The sequence below is a fragment of the Crassostrea angulata genome, chromosome 6 (assembly GCF_025612915.1).
Source record: "Crassostrea angulata isolate pt1a10 chromosome 6, ASM2561291v2, whole genome shotgun sequence".
Classification (NCBI taxonomy): Eukaryota; Metazoa; Mollusca; class Bivalvia; order Ostreida; family Ostreidae; genus Magallana; species Magallana angulata.
The window spans coordinates 54,096,249-54,119,810 of NC_069116.1; the positions used below are offsets into that span (position 1 = coordinate 54,096,249).

The following is a 23,562-nucleotide window of genomic DNA, read 5'->3' on the forward strand; positions in this document are numbered from 1 at the left end:
TTTAAACTAAATAATATTTATTTCAAAATAATCGGTATAACTCTACATTCCAGAATATGTAAACTAGCACTACAGTTACCATTAACAAACAACCTTTCCACATAATTAATTATGTAATTTCGTGTGACCAAAAATATTTCAACAAAATAAAAAAAAAACAAAAAAAAATAACAAGAAAACGTTGACATGGTTAATACACATTGAACCTACCATCAAGGTCATATCTATATCAATCATATCTATGACATACAACTTATACTTCTTGTTGTGGAAAACATTTCTTACTAAATTCCTTCTATTAAAAGTTCTAACAATAAATTCAATTTCAGGTCATAAAAATTCTTTGAGACATTCCACCCATCCAAATTAATTTTCTTAAATATATGTATTTCACTTCTTTTGGAAAATGGTCTAAAATCTAATTCTAGAGAACAAACAGTACAAAATATCAAGCACTAAATAAAAATAAAATAATGAAATAGAAGTTTTATTTCTGTCACAAAAGAAACCATTTGAGTTGACAAATTATTATTTTTTTGCAGTAGCCTTAATCTGGATTCCTTTTTGTGGATTTTCTTACTCATAAAATATCTATTAAAAAATAATGTACATGATTGAATTGATAAGATAATATAAGAGACAGCTGTACATCATGGAAACATGTGTAAAAAGGAGGCTTAGTAAAAATCAATGGGGTATGTTGGGAAAGAAACGACTTCTCATTGAGAACATTCATATTCTGGATATAGAAAGTTGTGTCATCTCCTTGAAAAATAAATACTCAGACTAGACAATATAAATGTATATTTCAGGGGAATTTATTTGTGTTGACATTTTTTTTTACATTGGATTTGTGTTGACAAACAAAGCTTTACTGAAGGTGCATGTACATTTTATTATAATAATATCTCTATAAGAGGTAAAATCAAATTTGAACAAAAAATACTAATCATATTTCATTAGGCCTTTTAGAAAAAAAAAATGTCATGTTGATGATGACATGACCTTGACCTTGATCAAATTACCTGGGTCAGGGTCATAACGTACACTACCATTGTGCCAAATATGAACCTATATTGAAATGTTACTTATATGTACATTATATCTAGCAAATAATGTCATGGTATTGATGCTGTAATTACATTATCATTAATTAAATGTCATGATTTACCCTCAGGTCATGAGTCGTGTATGGACCAAACATGGACAGCTGGCAGTTTTTTTTTTTAAAGATGATATTTGATACTGGACCAAAAGGAAAACTTGGGGTTAAGGAAACAAGGGCAGACAAAGTAGGTTAGATGGATAAAGGCAAGTATTGGTTACAGGTCTGCATGGGCCATTACTGATATTTTTTATGTGACAAGAAAGGAATATATACTAGTGTTATGATATCATATTCAACATGAAAGCACCAGATACTGACTAGGTTAGGATAATAATGATACCGATGATACCATCATAAATAGTACTTCATTAAAAACAGTTGCCATGGGAAAAAACATCAACTACATCAAAAATAAAAAGTCATGATCAACCTTCCAACTAAAATCCATGACAAATATTAACAATATCATTTAAAAAATCACTACAATAAAAGTATGACAAAACATTTTAAATACATGTATATGGATTTTAAAAACATTGTGGCAGATTGTCAGTTTTTTATGTTGATATGCTCTGATTATTGATAAAAGTTCATTTACTTAATATGTAAATTTCAAATAACTGTAAACAAAGTCTTAAAATACACAGCACTGGATGGAACCATTTAAGGCAAAAATATGTCTGATACAAATTTTACTTACTCTACTTTAATAGGTCCTTGACACCTTGGGGAATTTTTTTCTAAAATTAGTTTGTATGTCTGTACTCTTTTAAGACAATAAATTTCTGCAAAATGAATAAAATTTGCAAAAGACGTAAAAAATTAATATTCTGGATCCTATTGATTTTCGTCTACGGTATATTTCGCAATTAATTTAAACTCCCTGTCATATTCTGCTTCTTTATCCTTAGAGCTACACCATAATTTAGACAAATAAATAAAGTCAAACTTCATTATCTCAAACTAGATGGGACTGTTTAAAATCTTCCAAGATATCCTTGTATTGAGATACTGAGGGTTTAATACTTAAAAAATGAGTGTTTGGGACTTACAAATCAATTTTACATATCCATTGTATTCGGGATATCAATGTTTGAGGTATCAAAGTTCAACTTTATGCTGATGTCAATAACTTCCGAGGATAATTGATTCTCTACATTGTAATAAACAGTCATTAAAAGCATACTTCACCAGCATTTAACCAATTGTTGAGGACCTGTGATCGACATTGGATTAAAATACAAAATACCATACATTTTCATTTTTGACTAGCACTTCATTATATGAAAAGAAGTTCATTAACAAATTGGAAAGAAAAACTGGAAATCATTATTACATGTACATGTACTTCTAATTATATGTAGCAACAAATCCAAAAAAAACATTATTTCTCCAATAGGGCAAAGCAATAATTTCCATCCAATTGGGAAAAGATAAAAATTTGTGAATGCTGAATGTCCAAAAAATAATAGAGACATTTGAAAATTCGCAAGATGTGCTTCTCACGTTTTTACGTGGATATTAATTCCTCACAAATAATAAGAAATCTACAGTAGCTATATACAACGATACTGATTTTTTAAAAACCATAAATTATGTTGTATCATTAGATCTTTAAACAATACAGAATGAATATATAAATACTTTTGGTAGTTTTATGAAAAAAAAACAATTTAACAAAAAAATGCACATTTTAAGAATGTTTTACAGTGTATGTTAACCATCAAATTAAAAGATTAAGAAAACAAAAATGGATACCATAGGCATCAAAATAATATAGCACCGCTATCAATATTATATAGTATACTCATGAAGATCCTATAGCATAGCTATCAATATTGAGTAGCTTATGTCTAAATATCAGTTAGCGATACCTATTACTAGTATACAAAACATAGCTATCAATACCAGATCAACCCATGAATCTTTACGCCATGGTTCTGAAATCTTTCTACTGGCAATGTTTAGCAATGTTGTGCATGTTCTGATTAATTTGCAGATTTGTTATAACTATAATTTTAACATGTACAAAAAAAATATATAATCAAAGAAGGTTGTCCTTGTGTCATGCTTCTAAATACAAGCTAAGAATAAATATGTCATGTACAAAAATTTTGTTAAATTTTCATATTTAAAATAAAATATTTATCTGTGTGATACTGTGGAATCATTAAATTTCATGAGAGCCAATTTTCGTGGATGGCATAAATTTCACAGGTTCCTGGGGGCTTAATTTTGTGTATTCTTATATATCTAGAAAAGGAAAAATGACTTTATTACCCTAATTTATCAATTCGTGGAGGATGTTATTTCGTGGATGAAAGGTACCCACGAATTCCACGATAAATTGAGCCACCACGAAATCTAATGATGTCCCAGTAATTGAAATTCACATCTAAGTTTTGACTGGAATTTTCAATTTTACACACAAAGTTTGACATCTTATTGCAGTTTTGATGTACATTGTACTGAGACTGTCAGTCATTCATTTTGGTTCAACTCTCTTTTTGTTAAGAGACTCGGGGATGAATATACTGTACACGCTAGTACCCCACAGAATCAAACCAAACATAAAGAAGGCGATGTTCACATCAAAAGGAGGTCCAAGGCTGCTACTGATGGACCAGGCAAACACACTCCCCCCTATAGTGGGAGCCAGAGTCCTGAAAAATTAAACACAAAGCTGGAACTACAGGGGAAGGGATGTAATCCAGTGAAGAAAAACAAATTCAAAGTGAGCATTGAGATATCCTACTTCCCTCAATTTTGCTCAATTGCTCTTTACATATTGTTGGGTTTTTTTGTTTTTTTTGTTTTGTTTTTTTTGTTTTTTTGTAATTTGAAAATGAAACAATAAAAGCTTATTTTTACAAGATCAAAGTACTGAAAGTACTGATACACACTAAGCATATTTTGGTAAAAAACTGAATATGGAGTGAGTGATCAGGAAACTAATTTTGGTATATATGTAACAGTCATTTAATATGAATCATGCTTACAAAACATCGATCATTTTCTTAGGTACAAATCAACATAACTTCAGAAAATACTAATCAGTTAACTGAAAAGTCATCTAATAGATATGATTAGAGATTATCATCTATTATTATTAACAATACAGTTTAACTAATATATTTTCAAGAGAAGCACTGCCAATAAACTGTACAAAATTTCAACTGTCGCCTCCTTACCTGGCTATAGCTGTGGCTGTCATGGCGATGCCGTTAACAGACCCTGCCATGTGAGCCGGAGACGAATTGTTTATAAACAACGACGTCGCGGTAAATGAACAGCTGGTCATAATCTTCTGGGGAATGATGAGCACCAACAGAAGTGTCCATAATAAGGAGGGGGAACTGGAATTGACAACATTTAAATCATAAAGAAATCAAAATGATTAAGTCAAAGTTTTGGGTCATTGACACCTTTATCCTTCATGCAGTTACTTTAACTCTTTATTACATGTATTTTCCATTGAGATGATTACATTCCTAAGTTAAAATTATTTTGATCTTATCCACGCATTTTATGAATTTTTATACACAGTATCATACCTTGACTGGAGGAGATGTAACATTGGAGTTACAGTCATCATCACTCCATTCAGAAAACCACAGATGATGAATGTCTGAAAAAACAATTTTTTTTCTAGTTTTTCTCAAATATAAATGAAAGTCAAGAGAAAGATTTTCTCTAATAAGGCCACATTAGCCCCACCGTACGCCCTGAACCCCTGACCCAGAGGCCATGAATTTCACATTTATTGGTAAAGGACATGATAACTCTGCATTTTTTGAAAATTTGGCTTTTTTTTGCAACTCCATTAATTTAATAAAAAATATGCTCTTCTCAATTTCAATATTGTCTATTAAAGAAAAGCCATAGATAATTTTTGGGAGATGATCACCTACGTGCATTGCAGCATATGCACAATGAAGGCAATTACGAAATGAATTTTCTCCTCGCCAAATCTTTATTGATTTCCCTGTAACTTAGAGTGATAAACACTCTATGCATGATGCAAGCATACCTTTTTGGTTCCAAAGAGTCTGTTGAGGAATGGATAGATGAAGAGATTTAGAACCAGCATAGGGACAGAGGCAATCCCAAGCACCATGCCTATCTCATCAGACTCGAAGCCCAGTCCATCTAAATGGAAGTGAGCATGATAATCAGGATTTTAAAATCAACACAAACCAAAGCTAAAAATTAAAGTAAACATTAACATGCCATAACTAATGCAACTTTCACGTCACTGTACAAGCACAAATTATATAATAGTGTTGTGTTGTGCATGTACTATGCCTAAATAGTAGTCAGGGTTTGATACATGGTGCACGAGCCGGAGGCGAGTGCACTATGTATCAAACCCTGACTACTATTTAGGCATAGTACATGCACAACACAACACTATTGTTATTATTATGCCGACTGTTAAATATACTGACGTGCTTTGCTATAAGTAGCTCTGACGTTCGAGTGTTGACAAGTCCCTTAAAATAATCACCGGAAAAGCAAGCGTTTGTTGTTGTTTTTCAAATTACGTGTAATCAATTGATTTGATTTTTTATTTAATCAACAAGTTGTTGTACAATAAAAAGTCAACAAAGGTTTATGTTCTTTTCAAGAAATAGAGAGACGTTTGGCCTTACCGAGAAAACTCGAAATGTTTAGCAGACGAAATCTCAGTGAATTTTTTTTCTTGAACATTCTTTATCAAGCGTCATTTAAAAAAGCGTTTTTGTGATTCTCATGTAGAATTTCTTTGAAAAATGTTCAATCAATTTGTTCAAAAGCTTATAGGAAACTTTAACTTTAAAATTACCGTCAATAATGAAGTTTTTTTTGGAAAAATGAATAATTTTAATTGCTTGATGTCAGTCGTATATATCTACGTTTTATATACCTAAATACCGGTGTTCATTATAACGACTAATTTAGCGTAGCGGTAACGCGTTGGGCTTCATGCTGGAATTAATGATTTTAGCGTCGTGAGTTCGAATCCCGCTGTCGGCGCTTGACAGATTATCGTTGAAAATATACGCCGTGCTCTATTTCGGCATAGTATGCTTACGCTATATAATTCCTTTGATACTATGCGTAAATAGATGAGTATTGAATATATAGTGACAAACTGACAGAAGGCATAATAATATATAATAGAAGCAATACTGTATACAAGGAAATATTTGCCCCGTTTTATTCTTGCCTTTTTAATCCTCGTTGTTGATGGGTGAATATAAGACAGGGCGAATTCCATTGTCTCAAATCAATTTTCTTTAAACACATCTCTGTCTGGGCAAATTCGAAATGGGGCAATACATTTGCAAGTCAAGAAGGGAAAAATTAACATGGCACAAAAATAACCCTGTACACAGTAATAAATTTAGGTAGCACTACATGTAAATAAGATTATCTCATACCAAAGATTCTTTATTAAAGTTTTCATGCCAAAATATTATATCTTTATACCATAAAGTGGTTTGGTTGATGCCCAAACTGTAAAAATTTCTTCAAAACCAATGGCAGAGAAAGAGAATATGGTATACAGGAAAATGGCCTTCGTGCAATCTGGCATACTGAATAGAAGAATTGAAAAATAAAGAAATCAAATATATGTACTAAAATTAACAAAAATGTCATGATTACTTAAGAAATTAAATGTAAAAGAATTTTAAATAACTGTGATTAAGTCATTTGCATTTACAATATTGATGTGAAATGTATATACTGGTACATGTACTGTTCACAGTGTCAAGAAAAGCATTTCCAACAAAAAGTGGATAAGTTAAGATGTTGTTTTTGAAATTCAACTGTGAAGATAAGTTTGCACAGCCTGTTGCAATTTGGTTCCTGATTTATCAGGGAATAAACAGACTTTTAGCATTTTATTAATTTTGAATATAAAGAATCATTAGGCCAAAATAAAATTATTGTTTGTTTGGAATTGCCTCCCGCCTCATTGAAATACCCCCGAATAAAATAAAATTTTATTTGCGAAAAATAAAGAAGTTTTTTTATACAGAGATTTTTTTTTTTTTTTACCAATTTTTAATCAGTTAAACTTCAAGTCTGAAAAATAAAAATTCCCCTCCCACCCTCCCTCCTGGGTCTGGATATTTATTATCATCAAATCAATACCTTATCATACCTGAATATTCTAAACAAAGTGGTGTTCTTCATTTTATCTAGAAAGCTCTTCTTCTCTTTCACTTCTACTTCAATGGTCAATTTCTCGTCTGTCAGCATAGCCCCACTTTCAGAGACTGACCTTGGTCTGATGGCGGCCATGTTTGTACCATGTGACTTGTGCAGCTCCTGACAGGACTGGTACAGTTTGACCTCATACACTGCTCTTTCTGTGTGACAGTACAGGTCTTCTGCTGACATGGAGATTTTCCCATTGGGCGAGGTAGTTTTGGCTTGTTGAGATTCTGGAGCCAGTTTCTCTAATTCCTCATTTTGTTCCCCAACCTCAACATCCACTTCTTTTTGTCTAAAATACACGATGCAAAACTTATCAAAATTTCTTTACTCTTTTCACATGTATCTAGCTAGACAACTAGACATCACTGAAATTGAGACACCCTCAAAGGGCCCTGTTTAATTAATTGACAATAGGATGAAAAGAGGTCAAGATGGTTTATGCTTTTACCTTAACATATGACTTTGAAATTTTCCATTTGGCAAAGAACTTTAATTCAAGCTCAAGCAGGCATTCTTTTGGTTTAATCTGAGCAAGATTAAGCTATTGGGGAATAAAATATAGTCTAAAACAGATTTTAATGAAATCTGCTATGACCCTCTCATTTGACCTTGGAAGATCTTCATACTTGGTTAAAAGTCACTGCACATGCTTTATCCAAAACTCTGTTTGTGTGAAGAGGAGAGTATATTTGCTTTGAAAAAAAAATTTGTATGGTCAGATATGACCTTGACAAGGTCACTGCACACCCTTTGACCAAAGGCACTCTGTGGTGATGTATTAGCAGATTGGAACGAGGGGAGAGAATATAGGATTTGGATTTTTCACATAATTCTGCTATGAGCTTATCATTAGATCTAGAAACTTGATACAAGGTCACTGCATACCCTTTACCCAAAGACAGTCAGTGGATGAAGTTTGAGCCAGATTGGGTAAAAGGGAGAGCAGATATGCTCCAGACAAGTGGTCACTAACAGACAGATGGACAGAAGGATGGACTGACAGATTGATCATTGAAGGGAGTGCACTGAACAGGACCCTAATTATGTTTACAAGTGAATACAGACTTCTATTTTTGCTGATAAGAATGATTTTTTAAAGTAAAATCATAAATGAAATTTGGAGAAGTTCTCACTTTCTTTGACTTGTCTCTGGTAAAAGGAAAAAATCCACCACTAAAACCACAAAGCAGGCCCCTCCCACAAGTAGGCTGGGCAAGAGGTAGGGAAACTGATCAAACAACCCTCCCTGGAGAAACACAGAGGGGTGCTTCTTCACAGGTGTGGCCAACAGACCTGCAACAAAAAAAAAACTAAAATAATCTAGTCATTTACGCAATGTCCAGTCAAGTAATAGAGAATTCAATACTAGTAACTATGGTGACATAGTGTATATAATGTTTATATTATGCACTCAATTCAATGGGTCATCCGTTTGGCAACAAATGGCCAAAATATGAAATCGCAAACACAGATTTTTTTATCATAGTTTAATTTAGTTTACATCTGTCAGAGAAATAAAAGCAGGATTATAAAATCCATGTGATGTGCTTCTTGCGATTTTATGCAGAAATTGATTCCTCACATTTAATTACGAATCTACAGTATCAATATTTGAATCACACAGTAAACCTGCAACATATTCCCACACAGATAAAAATTGGTTCAAAGTATTGTCTCTTGTAGTGGTACTCATTGGTTTACAGTCTCAATGTCTCTGGTCCATGGATCAAGTCAGACACCTACCCCCTACAGCCGGTCCAACAATAATCCCAGCTCCCCATGACATCGACAGGATTGACATTCCAATGGCCTGATTTGAGTCATCAGATATCTCGTACAGAATGGTTTTAGCAATGCCAACGGTACCTATCCAAAGACAAAATAATAACATTATGCTCCCTGTCAAGTTATATACAGGTTTTCAATGCTAAACTATCTTCATGCTTCGGTATGCAAGGCATTCATACATTGAAGACATACTTTGAAAAAAATAATGCTTGATTCATTTGTAAAATTTGTTCTTTTGTACAGAAAATTTGTTAGAGCCATGGCGTTACACTAAACATGCATCTAGTTTTATAGTAATCACAAGGAAATGATAAATATAGTTTTCAAAAGTGATATTCCTAAAGTAACATTCTTTAATTAACAAATTTGTGAGCCTATATTGATCACATGTACATGTTTGTGAATATTAAACCCCCACCATTTGCCAATCCAGCCAGAAATCTGGTGACAAGAGCCATAGGTAGATTGACTGTCAGTCCAAATAACAAGCAACACAAGCCATTCCCAAATATGGTCATCAGGATCACCGGTCTCCGCCCCATCCTGTCCGACAGCCAGCCCCAGAAAAAGCTGAAAGCAAACATTGAAATCAGACTTCTGATATTTTGTTTAATTGCATTGCCAAGATTTCTCTGATCACTTATCATATAACACTTATTTTCTTTGGTTGTAGTAAAATGAAAAAAATTTCTGATACATCATAAATGTAAATAATTCTCTCTCTCTCTCTCTCTCTCTTTTAGCCATTCTACATATGAGCTAAGACTTGAAATAGTTTTGTTTATCAAGAAAAAATGTTCATTTAAAGTATTCTTAAATAACGATGTTAGCTATGAAGATAAGATTATGCACAGATTTTTTATGGTTCAAACAATTGATTTCCTGATATAGAGCTGATTAAATCCCCCATTTACCTTCCGACTGATCGGCCAGCAAACACCATGGACGCTACCAACCCCGCATAGTAACCTTTCTCTGTCTCTTGGTAACCAAAAAACTACAGGGGAAAATATGTTTATAAGTAACTCATGTGAGTCTAGTTGTAAACGCAGGATTTAAATAGTAATATTCAGTACCGGTAGTATCATATACAGTATCATATTTGGAGTAAATAATCTTTTTTAACAACTCTTTAACAAAAATGTTTGGAATTCGAGAAGACCTTGAAAGAGGATTGCGAAGCAACAAATTTAAGCTATGTCAGTACATGTATATACATGTATTTGTTTTACTTCCCTGTTATTCAAAATCAATTGAAAGAAATATTTGTTGAAAAAATTATATTTTCAACACCAACTGCAACATAAATGACGTTTGTATTAAACTGAATAATAAACAAAAGTTTATAAATGTTGTAACTTCCTTGGTACAAGTGAATGTACACATATGTTACATTTACTGCTGGTAAATACAAATTGCACTGTAAATTTTGTACTGTAGTTGGCAACTTACCAGAATCATTTCTGGCAAGAATGGGAATAGGAATGTAAGACTGAATGAGCTGGTGAACTGAAAAAAAAAATTGTTTTTCTTTTTTAAGATTTGATTTCAGATTTGTTATGTGCAGCATACAAATACAACACAGGCATGTAGCATCAAGGGTGGCCAGGCCCACAGCAACTAATTTTCTTTGATTTACATATAAAAAATTGAATTATCATGGAGTTGCCCACCCACCCCCCCCCCCCCTGCACTTTTGGATGAGTCCCCCCCCCCCCCCCTCCCACTTTCAAAAACAATGCTACGTGCCTGCAACAGTAAAAAAAATTCACAGTGAACAGGTGTATTATAAATTTATGTTCCACTCTGCAATTTTTAAAAAATGCAGTATTTAATGTATCTGATATAACAAATTACATTTATAACCAATCAAAACCGCTTCACTATATTCATATCATACTGTATTGTCTTAGATGACACAACCAGTAGTTCAAGTTTGAGACGATGTCACTAAGAATACATGTTGCTGAAAATCAAATTAACAAAACATGTCTCACCATTGATATGAAGACCAGACCAATCAGCTTCCAGTCAACGGGCGTGGCATCTTTTGGCGTTATTTTAATTTTGTTTTTTGCTGTCTGCCATATGGAACCTTTCCTTTTTGGATTATCATCTTGATTTTGGTTGACACACATATCTTGATCACTATAATCTGGAGGATCATCAGCAAGAATCTCCTCTGTTTCTTTGGTAGCCTTTTCTTCTGATGTCATGATTCTTGGTCCCATAGAGGCTGTTAGTGTTTAGTCACTCCTGTAATTCATAAGATATTGTGATTACAGTACTTTTTGTTTGACACCTTATGATCCTGCACAAGAAATGGTGGATATGTGGATGAGATTCTACTCAATATATTACTGTAGAATTGATAGACAATGATAATGATGCAATTCCAAGGTTATGATGCAATGCAATACATGTACTAAATATCATCATCTAGATATTAACAATTACAGAACCCCTTTTCTTGAGATTTTTTTACTTCATTTATGCCATCTTTCTATACAGGATTATACCTACTCTTTTAGCATGTAATGTTGTCAGAGACATGTGAACAGTACTTTACTTTCAGAAGTAAAAAAAATATAGGCGATATTTGAATTTCATTATTGCTTAACTCACAAAAGAACTCGCACATACAGTTATGTGAATTGAAGTACATAGATCCATATCAAATAAACTTTAAGCATTAGTATCCCAAGAAATAAATGTGAAAAAAGTAATAATTCGACTTTTACATGTTAAGCTTATTCTTGTGAAAATACACGTAACACAGAAAAATCCCAACAAGTACTGCGAATATTTTTAGCCTTTTAAAGACAACATCGCTGTTTACAGATGAAAATTCTTTTTTTATATTAAAAAATACGGTTACTTTTTAGAATTTACATAACCTATTTCTAAAGGGTCGAAAAGTTAATCTCTTGTTCTAGAAAATGTACTATTTATCAACATGTTCAAGTATTTCACATAAGAAAAACATTTTTTTAAATATGATACCTGTAAAATGATATACCTGAACTAAATTTGCTATGTCCTGTTGACAAATAAATTAAGTGATAATTAAAGGACATCAATACCGTGATACGGCGCATTGTCCTAAAAATCAGCTGGGTTTTGGAAACAGGAAAACATTGGAGGTCACTAAAAATAAAACCCAGGGCATTGATTCCGGATTAATCCTACGTAGTTGTGAACTTTTGATATCGGGACGGTTGTTGTTACATAAGCTGATTACGCTAGAATAGTTTTGTGTATACGGATGTAACTTTATACTGGACTTTTAATAAAAGTTTATGATCAATATAACCACCATGCATGCAGATGAAAGAATTACCCAACAAAAAGTGTTGTCATTCTTGATGAAAAGTGTTATACAAACGTTGAAACAGAGGAGATGACAATACACGAATGTTTTAATGCTCTACAGTTTCTGTATAAATGTTAGACCCTTTGTACTATACCAGGGTGCAGACACAAGCCCCTGTGGTGTAGATTTTTCGCTCAGAACTGATTGAAAAGCAAGTGCATGTCGCCTTAAAACTTGATTTTGCTCAAAGCATCGTGAACTGTACGTACGTACATTTCACACTATAACGTATCTATAAACATTCAGAAATATATCTTAGCACTGTATTTTTAAAAATTCAAAAGTAGCAAAATGCAAAGATGGTACATGTATGTTTATATGCGTGGATATAAAAGAGAAACAGAACCGTGACGGGATTTTAAAATCAATAGTTTCCAGATATTCCTACACAATACTTATTTCTACAGAGAATCTTTTATCCGAAATTAAGGATCACTTATGTGTTAGAGATTACTAGAATTAATATGATAAGTTTTAATATATCACATCTTTGCTAGCCAAGGGGAGCGGCAAAGGACCGAAGCAGGCACGTAGCATCGTTTTTGAAAGTGTGTGTGGGGGGGGGGGGCAGACTCATCCAAAAAATCTTGAATAAGAAACCCCCCCCCCCCCCCGAAAAACACAACTTTTCAAAATCTTAAAAATCCTAATCGGGGGGGGGGGGGGGGGGGGGGGTGGCGTAGTATCTTTAACTTTAATTTCACTCTTCATTTCATTCTTTTACATACTCCCAAAAAAGTAGGGGGGGGGGGGGGAACTCCATGATGATTCAGTTTTTTTATATGTAAATTTAAGAAAATTTGTTGCTGCTAGAAAAAGTTGGGGTAGGGGGGAGCTTCCCCCCCCCCCCATCCCCCTCCCTGATGCTACGTGCCTCCGAAGTCAAGACCCATGGCTAGCGAAGATGAAATTATGATGGAAGTTATCCTGCATGACGAAGACCGATGTATTCATTGTATCCCTTCAGTTACCATGTGGTCCTTAAATACAATTTACATCAGGTAGAGATCTCGCACAGACATCCAGATTTACAACAGTGACAAATCTTATAGATTTTAAATAAGAAGAAAGAAACATATTGATAGTTCTGGAGTACGTCATAAACAACTGTAATTAATTGAGGAAATCTTTGATAGTGTTCATTATATTAAAGCCCTGTCAAATTGAAATTTTAAACGTATCCATTTGAACAATACATGTAATTTAAGAAATACAAAAACAAACGGGATATGGGGTCGTGATGGCGGGGCTCCTATTTAAGGAGATGGTACGGTACCACCCCCCCCTTCACCCCCCCCCCCCCCCGTCATATCTCTTACCTTTCTTCATTAACCCCTGGTCCAACCATTGTGGAGGGAAGGATGTGTCCATTCTGGCTGCAAAAAAATAGAGTGTGTCTTTCCAACAAGATAACACTAATTTCGGATGAATTATGATGTGGTTATCTTTTCCATGGGTACACATTTATTGGACAGAGAATGGAGTGGGTATCTTTTCAATGAGTACACTGATATTGGACAGAGAATCGAAAAGGCATCTTTTTTATGAGAACACTGAATCTGTACAGAGAATGGAGTGGGTATCTTTCCTAACTCTGATATTGGACAGACAATAGAGTGGGAATCTTTGCTTGGACTAATATTGGACAGAGAATGGAGTGGACATCTTTCCAATGAGTACACTGCTATTGGACAGAGAGTTGAGTAAGTATATTTCCAATGAGTACATTGATATTGGACAGAGAATGAAGTGGGTATCTTTCCAATGATAACTCTGATATTGGACAGAGAATGGAGTGGGTATCTTTCCAATGATAACTCTGATATTGGACAGAGAATGGAGTGGGTATCTTTCCAATGATAACTCTGATATTGGACAGAGATTGGAGTTGATATCTTTTCAATGAGTACACTGATATTGGACAGAGAATGAAGTGAGTGTCTTTTCTATAATTACACTGATATTGGATGGAGTGGGTATTCTTCCTTTGAGTATATTGATATTGGAGGGAGTGTGAATCTTTGCTTGGAGTTCATGTACACTGATATTGGACAGAGAATGGAGTGGGTATCCTTCCTTTGAGTACTACTATGACTGATGTCAGCCATGACTGTAGTCTCCCGCGCAGACATGCGTTCCACCGATTGAGTCAGCTGGCGTCTGACAAAGATAATGTTGCCATGTCGTTGTTGGTTGGTTAATCATTGAATTACCCGCCGTTCGTTTATTCTGTTTTTGGAGTCATTGAATCACTTCAGAATCCCAGACAATCAATGCTAGGCAATGCGGGAAGATGATGTGGGTGGTGTTCCTTTTTTCGATTTTTTTGTTAGGAATTCATTCATTCAAATACATGTACTAGTATACTTGGTTTTATTATATTTTCAATTGTAATTAAAAAAAAATTAAGAATGTGATTTTGCCTTTCCCTTTAAAGAGAAGGTAAATGTTACTGCCATGCAATGTGAATGTTCATCGCATCCGATTAAAACTCAAGTGGAAGTAGTCAATGGCTTTTGTCGAAGACAATTTTTCGAAAAATAACCGAAAATCATTTCTATGAATAGTTTAATATTCAATCATTTTTATGCAACGTTTCCACATTCCGTGTACCTTATTACGCCTCAGTGTTTCTATGACGTATCACCCTTTCGTGATAAAACTTAATGCTACATAATATATTGTAAACTGATATGTTTTTTTAAACAGGTGACTGTTTTCACGTCATAGTGCAGAGTCTTGTGAAAAATTGAAAACACGCACCATATTTCGACATTCATCGTATTTGATAGCAATATTTCGATGACACACAATATACCTTGACATTGACATTATAAAGAATTGCAAAAACTAACCCCACCCTCCCTTTTTATTCTTTACGCAGCAAATTAAATTCTTATCAGATGTGGAGAAGGAATCATTTTTATGAAAGTTCTCAAGTTTTAATAAATAACAGCTTTTAGTTAAAGAATATAACATTCAACTGAACAAGTTTATTAAACCCGAGGGAAATCACGTATATATAATATTGTTCTAGTATCGCGTTCGAATTCTGGCCCATGCACGCCCATGAACTTTTCAGATAAGAACAACTTTCTAGATGATTTTATTTAATAAAAGAATCGCACCGTACGTGTTTGTATTTCTAAAATTGTAAAAACTTTTCAAGAAACGGTGTTGTTAAGAACAAATAAAAAAATTAATTCATAATGCAGTTTGATAATCACAATCATTGAATCAATATCATTCGTTTTCTTTTCGATCAGCCTAAAAATACCCTTACGCATAAATTGTACATAATAGTAAATATAATGCCACGGATAGATTAACCCCCATTCCCCCAAACATATCCGTGAAATATGCAGTTACACTTATAATATCGACAAATCCAAATCCTGGAATTTTTTTTTTCAAGGAAAAAATCCTTCTATATGGTCAATGGTCAGAGAGAGAGAGAGAGAGAGAGAGAGAGAGAGAGAGAGAGAGATTTTTATTCATTACCTGATATTATTGAATGAAAGAAAAAGTAGCAAATGAGGGTAAAAATTCTTCATTGCAAATTTTTTTTTTACACAATTTAAAATTTTTGTTTATAACCCCCCCCCCCCCCCCAGAATTTTGTTTTAAAACCCCAAAAGACTAAGGTATAATATATATTGGAAGTACTATATAGACAAATTTTAATAAAATAGCATGCAGACATCAATATATTCTTTATATTTTGTCATTTATAATTTTTCCCTTTGCTGTATAGCCCTATCGATTGTTCTTCACCGCGTTTAGCCAATGATAAGGCTCGTAATATACACATCTCCTCAACCAGTCAGCGCTGCCGAACTAATTAATATTTACATTGCAGAGTATGGACTCATTTGCTATGCACGCTGGAAAGCTCGGGTTCATCGGGTGATTTTGGGAGATATGTGTGATTTGTTTAGACAAAATGACCGTTTATATCCATGGGATGTATACTCTGTGAGTCTGGTGCGTTAAATAAAATCTAGGAAGGCCAAACAAGTCCGTCAAGGCTATTTTGTTTTGGGAAGGTTGAATCGAATTCATACAAAATGGCGGATTTAGAAGCTGTCCTAGCCGATGTCAGCTATTTGATGGCAATGGAGAAAAGTAAATCCACTCCAGCTGCCCGTGCAAGCAAGAAAATTATTTTGCCCGACCCCAGGTATAAATTGTTTGGTGATCTTAGTATGCATAGTTGATATAAGATCCATCCCAATTGATCAGTCTCCGCGAACTCAGACAAAGTGGGTTCCCGAAGGGGGCTCTCGCGATGATAATATTCAATACAGAAATGATTTCAGATGATAATTTATATTTCAGCGTTCGGAGCGTGATGCACAAACATCTCACTAAAATGGGAGAAGTGACATTCGACAAAATCTTTGGACAAAAGCTGGGTGAGTGTGCGGTCATACTGAATAATACGGAAGTGTTCAATTTGTAAGACAAATCACATGGTACGCAAACTGACAGAAGCAGGCAAAACTAATAACACAAAGACCCGGGACCCTAGAGCTGTGCTTCATTTTATATCACTTATTAAAGGATATTTATGCATATATACAGTATATATGTATTTTTTTCAAAAGCTCGTAAACATGCAGACTTGTATAAAGTGGATCGTAACCTAGATCCAACCCCACTTCTCATTTCCCTGGGGATTGTGTCACCAATCTGCATTTGCTTTGTTTAAGCATTGTCAGTGATGCACTTAGTCACACACGACAAAGATTAAAACTGATAAACACTTGCATTTAGAAATGCTAGTAATTGTAATCTCTGCACTCTGCATTGCATATTGATTTTTGTGTGTGTGCAGTCAGCAAAATATAATGGATAATGGGAGGGAATATGCAGAGGCAAATCTAAGTTTATTTGATTGTTCTGCTAATTAAATTCATTTATGTAAGTGATTTTTAGATTTTAATCAAAGAAAAGAGTATTGGTTAACCAAACAAAATCAGGTGGTTTCAAAGAAAATAAAACTTTAACTACATGATATGTATGAAATTCTTAGAAGGAAAGAAAACTATATCAATCAGTGGCTTGTAGAAAGGGAACTTCACATTCTACAGTTTTTAATGCCTGTTACATCAGCCTTTCAACCCCCACCCCTTGTATTTCTGTATTTGCTTGAGAAAGCGGCATTTCCATTCCTATCTATTCCTGGAATCAGTTTAAAGTTTGTGATAGACATAAGATAAATGGCCTACAGGGAGAAACATTGTGTATTTCTAGTTAGTTTTTGTTGTGTGAAGAATCTGTGTAATTTTAAGCAATGGTCAATAACTCAACATCACATTCGCAGATCTCAAGTTGAACCCGTTATTTTGTGGTTGTTGACAGTTCCTTGGTTTGTCAAGTATCATATCAAACACACACAGAAGTATAACAATGCTCAGCAGGGGGAAGGCAAGGTAGTTTTGTAATAAATCAACTTTGTCTCCCTTTTCTTCTTCCTTATGACTTACCAGAGGAAGAAATGACTGTTTTAAATAAGTTCCTAGAAAGCTGGTAACTTTGAATCCGCAGGGGGGAAATTAGCATAGGTGTTGAAAGGAAAATTAGTCTAAAGGGTAATATTACATTTCTATTTATGACAAACACTTGTTTAGAATTATCAGATATATCTAAATTGAACGTTTAAATTTATGAAATATGTTGACACTGAATGCAATGAAAGATTATCCCTATCTGAAAAATAGATTGTTCAGGTGAATGATACAGTGCTAGATAAGGGCTAAGGCTACATAAAATTAAATTTTAGATTCTCATCCCTGCCTGTCCCTCAAAAAGTGGGCCGTCCGATGTTTTTTATTTTATTTTGAAAAAAAAAACCTGTGAAAACAATTTTCTGGGGAAAAAAATCAGCGTGGTATACAAAAAAATTAAAAACACTTTAATGGTTGCTTGACATGTGGATTATTGTTTGATTCCAGTCATGTTTGTTATCATAAGGATACAAATGTCTTCATGTATTAACAGTTAAGTTGAATTAAAATGGAACGAAAAGATCACATTTGTTTGTGTACTCTTATGAGCATTAACAATTAAGTAAAACAGGGCAATTGTTATTTCTAAAACATGAACGGTGAAAAAGATGGGTTTTTTTAAAAATACAAAATAAATTCAGCCCATCCGCTCCATATTTTTCGCAAATCAGGATGAGAATATAACTGCTAATTTATTGGGGCTTAAGATTAAAATTGTATCACATAAGTAGTTTGTTTCTTCCTATTTGTTGCAAAATATGATAGGAAAATTTTCAATTCACATTTATAGTAAATTGGCATATCCACTAATTCAATTAATGTTTACATCAAAATAAAAAAAAATAAAATGGTAGACTTATGATCATCAGGAATTTTTGACAAGTACATGACAGACAGGAAGCACACTATGTTTACACACGTAGCCTTGCCCCTTGGTATGAATTGGTATATACTTGAACCAGTTTTCTCACGTAAAATCTTTAAACAATGATAATTGATTATGTACGTTGATTTTGCAGGGTACTTGCTCTTTAAGGATTTCTGTGAAAATGTCTGTGATGAGCCTGTCCCTCAGCTCAAGTTTTATGAGGAGGTAAGTGTGTTCAATGTAGAATGTTGTGTCCTTGTGTGTGTGTGTGTGTGTGTGTGTTTGTGTGTAAGGGTGGAGGGGGGGGGGTGAGGAGCTGAGGGAGGAGATATTTAGGATGTTCACAGAGATGGATGGGACAGTTTGATATATCAGTATAACATTAAAGTTGAACGTTTCTAAATGCAATCAATGTTTTAGAATGTCAAAAATTTATATATTTTTGGGGGTTATCTTGAAACCCAGTCAGATCATCAGGAAAAAGCTAACACTGTAACTGATGGAAATAGGCTGTTAGTAGAGGTTATAAACAATGGCAATTTACTTTGTACATGTATGTCACAAAGTTTGAAGTGGGGCACCAGAACCAAGCTTTTGGTGTCTCGAGGAAATATCTTTGAAGTTTCCAAACTGAAGCTTTGTTATGTAATATTTTGAAAAAATGAAGGAAAAAAAAAAAAAATTTAGATATGATATAGGTTCTTCCTGGAAGAGATTGTGTTGTGAACAGGAAGTATGGTTATAAGTAAATACAGAGAAAGTTAGATAATATTATAACTGCTCTTTGTGATTTATAGTTTTCTTTTACTTCCATCCTTAACAAGGGATAAGTACGTGCTATCACAAACTTTAGATCATAAGTCATTTGCTTTCAGGAACTGCTGGGCTCAGCTTTGTGTGATATACTCAGGAAAAAGTAGGCTTCACCACTTGTAGAATGATATCATTTTGCTATAGATGATAGTGTTTTCATTGAAAGAGGGGGTGTAGGTTGGGGGAGTTATTTATTGTAATCCAAATGATGATGGTATTTTGTCTGGGTTCTGGGAACCAGAATCTTCTCTTTTGTTTGATTTCATAACAAAAGGAAGAAATTCTTCCGTAGTGAGATCTATGTGAGTTTGATTTTTGAGTTGTGAGATTTCCTGAAAAGGCATCTCAAACATGTAGTTTAGATACACAGGATTATATTTAGTTACAGAAACAAACAAACATGTTCTGTTAAAAGTAAACTGAATGAGAGAGAGGAATTGAGAGCAGAAACCTTGGTAAGACATGAAAGAAGAAAGGAAAGGGGAATTGTTGAACAGATGCACAAACTTCAACATGCACAATGCAGAATTTTTCTTTGAAAGTCTCAGACAAGGTTTGTAAATCTTGTCGGGTCTGAAACTAAATCCCTTAACTCATTAGAGAATGCAGATAGACTTGGCTGAGTAACTCCATCATCATTAGACACATGGAGAAATGTATCTACTAGCTGCGGAAACCTACTGATGTGTCCCCTGCACAGTTATTAGAAATAAATATTGATTGTAGGACAAGAGAAGCTGGGATGATAAACCCAGGCAGGTCAGAAGAGGCTTTGACTATTGATTCTGCTGCTTCCCACACACTGCTGCCACACACCCAAGCTCGAGCTCCATCGATACATTAGTAGCATGTGCTCATTTTACCAACAATTTGTAATGGTTTTGTCAGGTACGAGAGGTGGCAAGCTCCGGAGAAAGGAGACTTCCATTAAATAATGACAACTGCTCTCTTCCCAGCTTTCACTGCCGTCTGCTGCCTGGTGGATTTCATCCCTCATTTACAAATAATGCAGACACTTTGCAAGAGTAGCAGTCATTTAAGTGCTATGTAATGTATACTCTACCAGAGTAACACGGTAAATTAACTTGTGAATAAATGCTCACATGCTGTAACAGGCAAGAAATGCTGAAGAGAAACAAAGTGCACTTGTACCCTATGGTGTAGAGGGGAGATCAAAGGTAGACAGGACAGTACACCTTGTTATACTGCATTAGACAGAATCCCAAGATTAAATCTTGCATGGTTTATAACGGCAGATCGGTATTATTTTTAAACTGGCTGCAGTTTGATACATCAAGTATGCATGATTTCTGTGTGTATACACTGATGCATCCTTAAGGCATTTTTGCAAGAAATGATGAAAATGTTGGCACTTTTTGTGTGAAATTTGTTCAATTTGTTGCAAGGGGGGCTGATTTGTTGGAACGTTAGGTGCTATCACATGACTGCTCCGAGATGCCTGGGAGATACATAAGTGATTCTCTGACTATACATGTATTATGACAGCAGCTAGCATCTGGATAATCTCAGGTAAACCTGATGGTCATGCTCAGGTAAAAACCTGGAAATAAACCTGTGGTTCGATAGATGGAAAGCTGGTATTGTACTGTAGGCCCTAATCTAATATAGGCCTGTATTGACCACCACATGTGTATGTACTCTACTTAGTACATAATTATAGTACAGCTCCGCAGGGCGTTTGACTTATTAATGGTTCTGCTAGATTTAACACCCTACAAGGCCTATGGGAGGTAGATATATACAACTTAACTGCTTTGAGGAGTTGAGAAAGGAAGAGATAACCATTCCTGGATCCTATTATTAAGTCTTGCTCATGGTTTGCCAAGATCAGTGGATAGATTGAGAGCCAGGGGAGATTTGTTCCTGAGCTATTTGGTGTTAAACATTGTAGTATACACAAGGCTATTTACTTCTGGAAGATGATGGATATTTAAGAGCCGGGTCAAAACAAAACTGAAGCTGAATAGCTTGTCAGAATAACAGAGGATAATGCACACAGGCTGAAATAAATATATGCGTTTTTACTGTGTGTAGACTCAAGGTGTATAGCCCCAGTAATTCTATTAACTAATGATGAGTCCAGTATGCAGAGGTGAATGACTTAATTTTGTGAAGAAAATCAAGGATGGATCCTTTGAAAAACTACAGATGGTTAATATTAACTGGGTGGATATTAATAAATCAAAGGGATGGTAGATCATGCCCATTTATTAAGTCTGTTCAAACCTCCTGAAAAATAGGAGTCCTATTTAGATAGAATGAGATTTCTTACTATATCTTGTGGGTTTTCCTGGTTAAATTGCAGTTCATGACAAAAATTATTTAAAATTAGTGGGAGCTGATAAATAATTTATTGACCATCCACACTTCTAAAGGGGAAGAAAAATTTCAAAATGTATCAAAGTAGGAAATGAATTATTTGATGTTTAATGTCTTGTGTGGTCTCCTTTATGAATTGTGGTCACCTAATATATCTTGGCAGAAAAATTGAACAATTTCTGTCTAAGGGATTAGAAATGGGCTAGATCTGAAAAGAACAGATTTGAGAGGGTTTAAAGTCAGGGGGCTTAGTCCCAGGGTGTGTCTCTGAGTCTGATGTTGGGCGTTTTTAAGGGGTATGATTGAGTAAACAATTTATATGTCTCATGGAGCTTGATGTGAAGGAAAAAAGGCATCATTCAGACTAACCACTGATAGTATAAAGGGCTGTGTCTGTACTTTTAAAAGTACTCCATTCCTGTCTGTAAAGGATATGAGAATGTGTTGCTTATTCTTTGTGCATGATATCAAAGTGTCTGCTCTGATAATCGTTGTTTATGTTGGTAAATGAACGTGTGATGTGAGGGCTCTGTTTCCCAGATAGGAATTCCTGTGGGAGCCGGGATATCTCCCAGTAAACACTGGGAACAGATGGTCCAATTTTTGATCAGTGTTTGAGTTGGCAGACAATTTCTTTTTACGTAAACTGATAAAAATTTATTAGCCGACAGACCTCAAAGTGGTTATGTAGAGTCTGTCCAAAAAGATTCCTGGCATGGATTTGGTAGGAAAAAGCTAATCATTTTGAAGCTCAATGAAAATATTTTAATGGGAAGATTAATGTTTTGAAAGAATGCTCCATGCAATGCTTTGGGAAATGCTGAGTCATTGTTGCCTTGTTTCCTATTAGATGCTTTATAAATGTATTGAGATTCCTTGAGGAGATTTGGTTTCATCAAAGGCATTTGATTAGATTTCGTTGGGTGGAGATTAATTTTTTTGCCATTGCCTTCAATCAGATCTAATGATTAATCCCAAAAGGACTTTCTAATTTGGGCAGCATGATATAATTGGTGATAATTACAAAATCACATTTATGTCTATATATAATACTATCATCTGTGGATTCTGTGAAGTGTTTTAGGCAGAAAGCAAAATCTGGCTTCTTTTTTACATCAAATGCTGTAAATTCCTAATTAAAGTTGAGGAATCCATATCTGCGTAAAATTGCAAGAAGACCATCTCACGAATTTTAAAATCTCGCTTTTATTTCCGGACGTATGTAAAGAACATGAGACTATGATAAATTTTATGTTCTCGCAATTTAATGGAAAATCAGGGAATCTGGGAATTAGTACTCGCGTAAAATAAGGAATCTACAGTATTGTACACTCTAAATATGATGCACTTACAGTACATATTGTTTAATTCTCGGGTGAAGTGGAACTAAATGTAGCTGGTATGTAACCTTGATCTCTTTGGTTTTATGAATGTGGATGTTGGAAGTCAAAACCAGGTCTGGATTGCTGGTTCTTTGGAATCAGTAAGTCAAGGTCACAACCAATAAAACCTTTGCAGGTCTCAATGCCACCAAAACAGTGTTACAGTAACAGAG

General features: G+C 34.5%; 2 protein-coding genes across 7 annotated transcripts in view; one reads left to right on the forward strand and one right to left on the reverse strand.

The window, feature by feature from the left end:
* LOC128189527 (uncharacterized) lies at positions 1 to 12,564 on the reverse strand. 3 transcript variants are annotated; one of them, XM_052861173.1, is made up of 13 exons: positions 12,187 to 12,564; positions 11,101 to 11,359; positions 10,556 to 10,612; positions 10,018 to 10,100; positions 9,522 to 9,673; positions 9,059 to 9,181; positions 8,449 to 8,608; positions 7,260 to 7,604; positions 6,581 to 6,687; positions 5,139 to 5,257; positions 4,663 to 4,736; positions 4,300 to 4,464; positions 1 to 3,771 (listed from the first exon to the last, which is right to left on the reverse strand). In XM_052861173.1, the coding sequence occupies exons 2-13, from the start codon at positions 11,332 to 11,334 to the stop codon at positions 3,594 to 3,596; spliced, it is 1,797 nt and encodes a 598-aa protein (XP_052717133.1). In that variant the 5' UTR covers positions 11,335 to 11,359; positions 12,187 to 12,564; the 3' UTR covers positions 1 to 3,593. The 3 variants fall into 3 exon arrangements, with proteins under 3 accessions (XP_052717133.1, XP_052717132.1, XP_052717134.1); XM_052861172.1 differs by having other exon boundaries at positions 12,123 to 12,564; XM_052861174.1 differs by having other exon boundaries at positions 12,107 to 12,564.
* Positions 12,565 to 16,308: 3,744 nt separating this feature from the next.
* The window catches only part of LOC128187079 (beta-adrenergic receptor kinase 2-like), a 31,812-nt gene continuing 24,558 nt past the window's right edge, over positions 16,309 to 23,562 (forward strand). For all 4 annotated transcript variants that reach the window (XM_052857178.1, XM_052857180.1, XM_052857179.1 and 1 more), the window contains exons 1-3: positions 16,309 to 16,656; positions 16,815 to 16,891; positions 19,006 to 19,079. In XM_052857178.1, the coding sequence (XP_052713138.1) occupies positions 16,544 to 16,656; positions 16,815 to 16,891; positions 19,006 to 19,079 (264 nt within the window). In that variant the 5' untranslated portion in view covers positions 16,309 to 16,543. The remainder of the gene's footprint in view (positions 16,657 to 16,814; positions 16,892 to 19,005; positions 19,080 to 23,562) is intronic.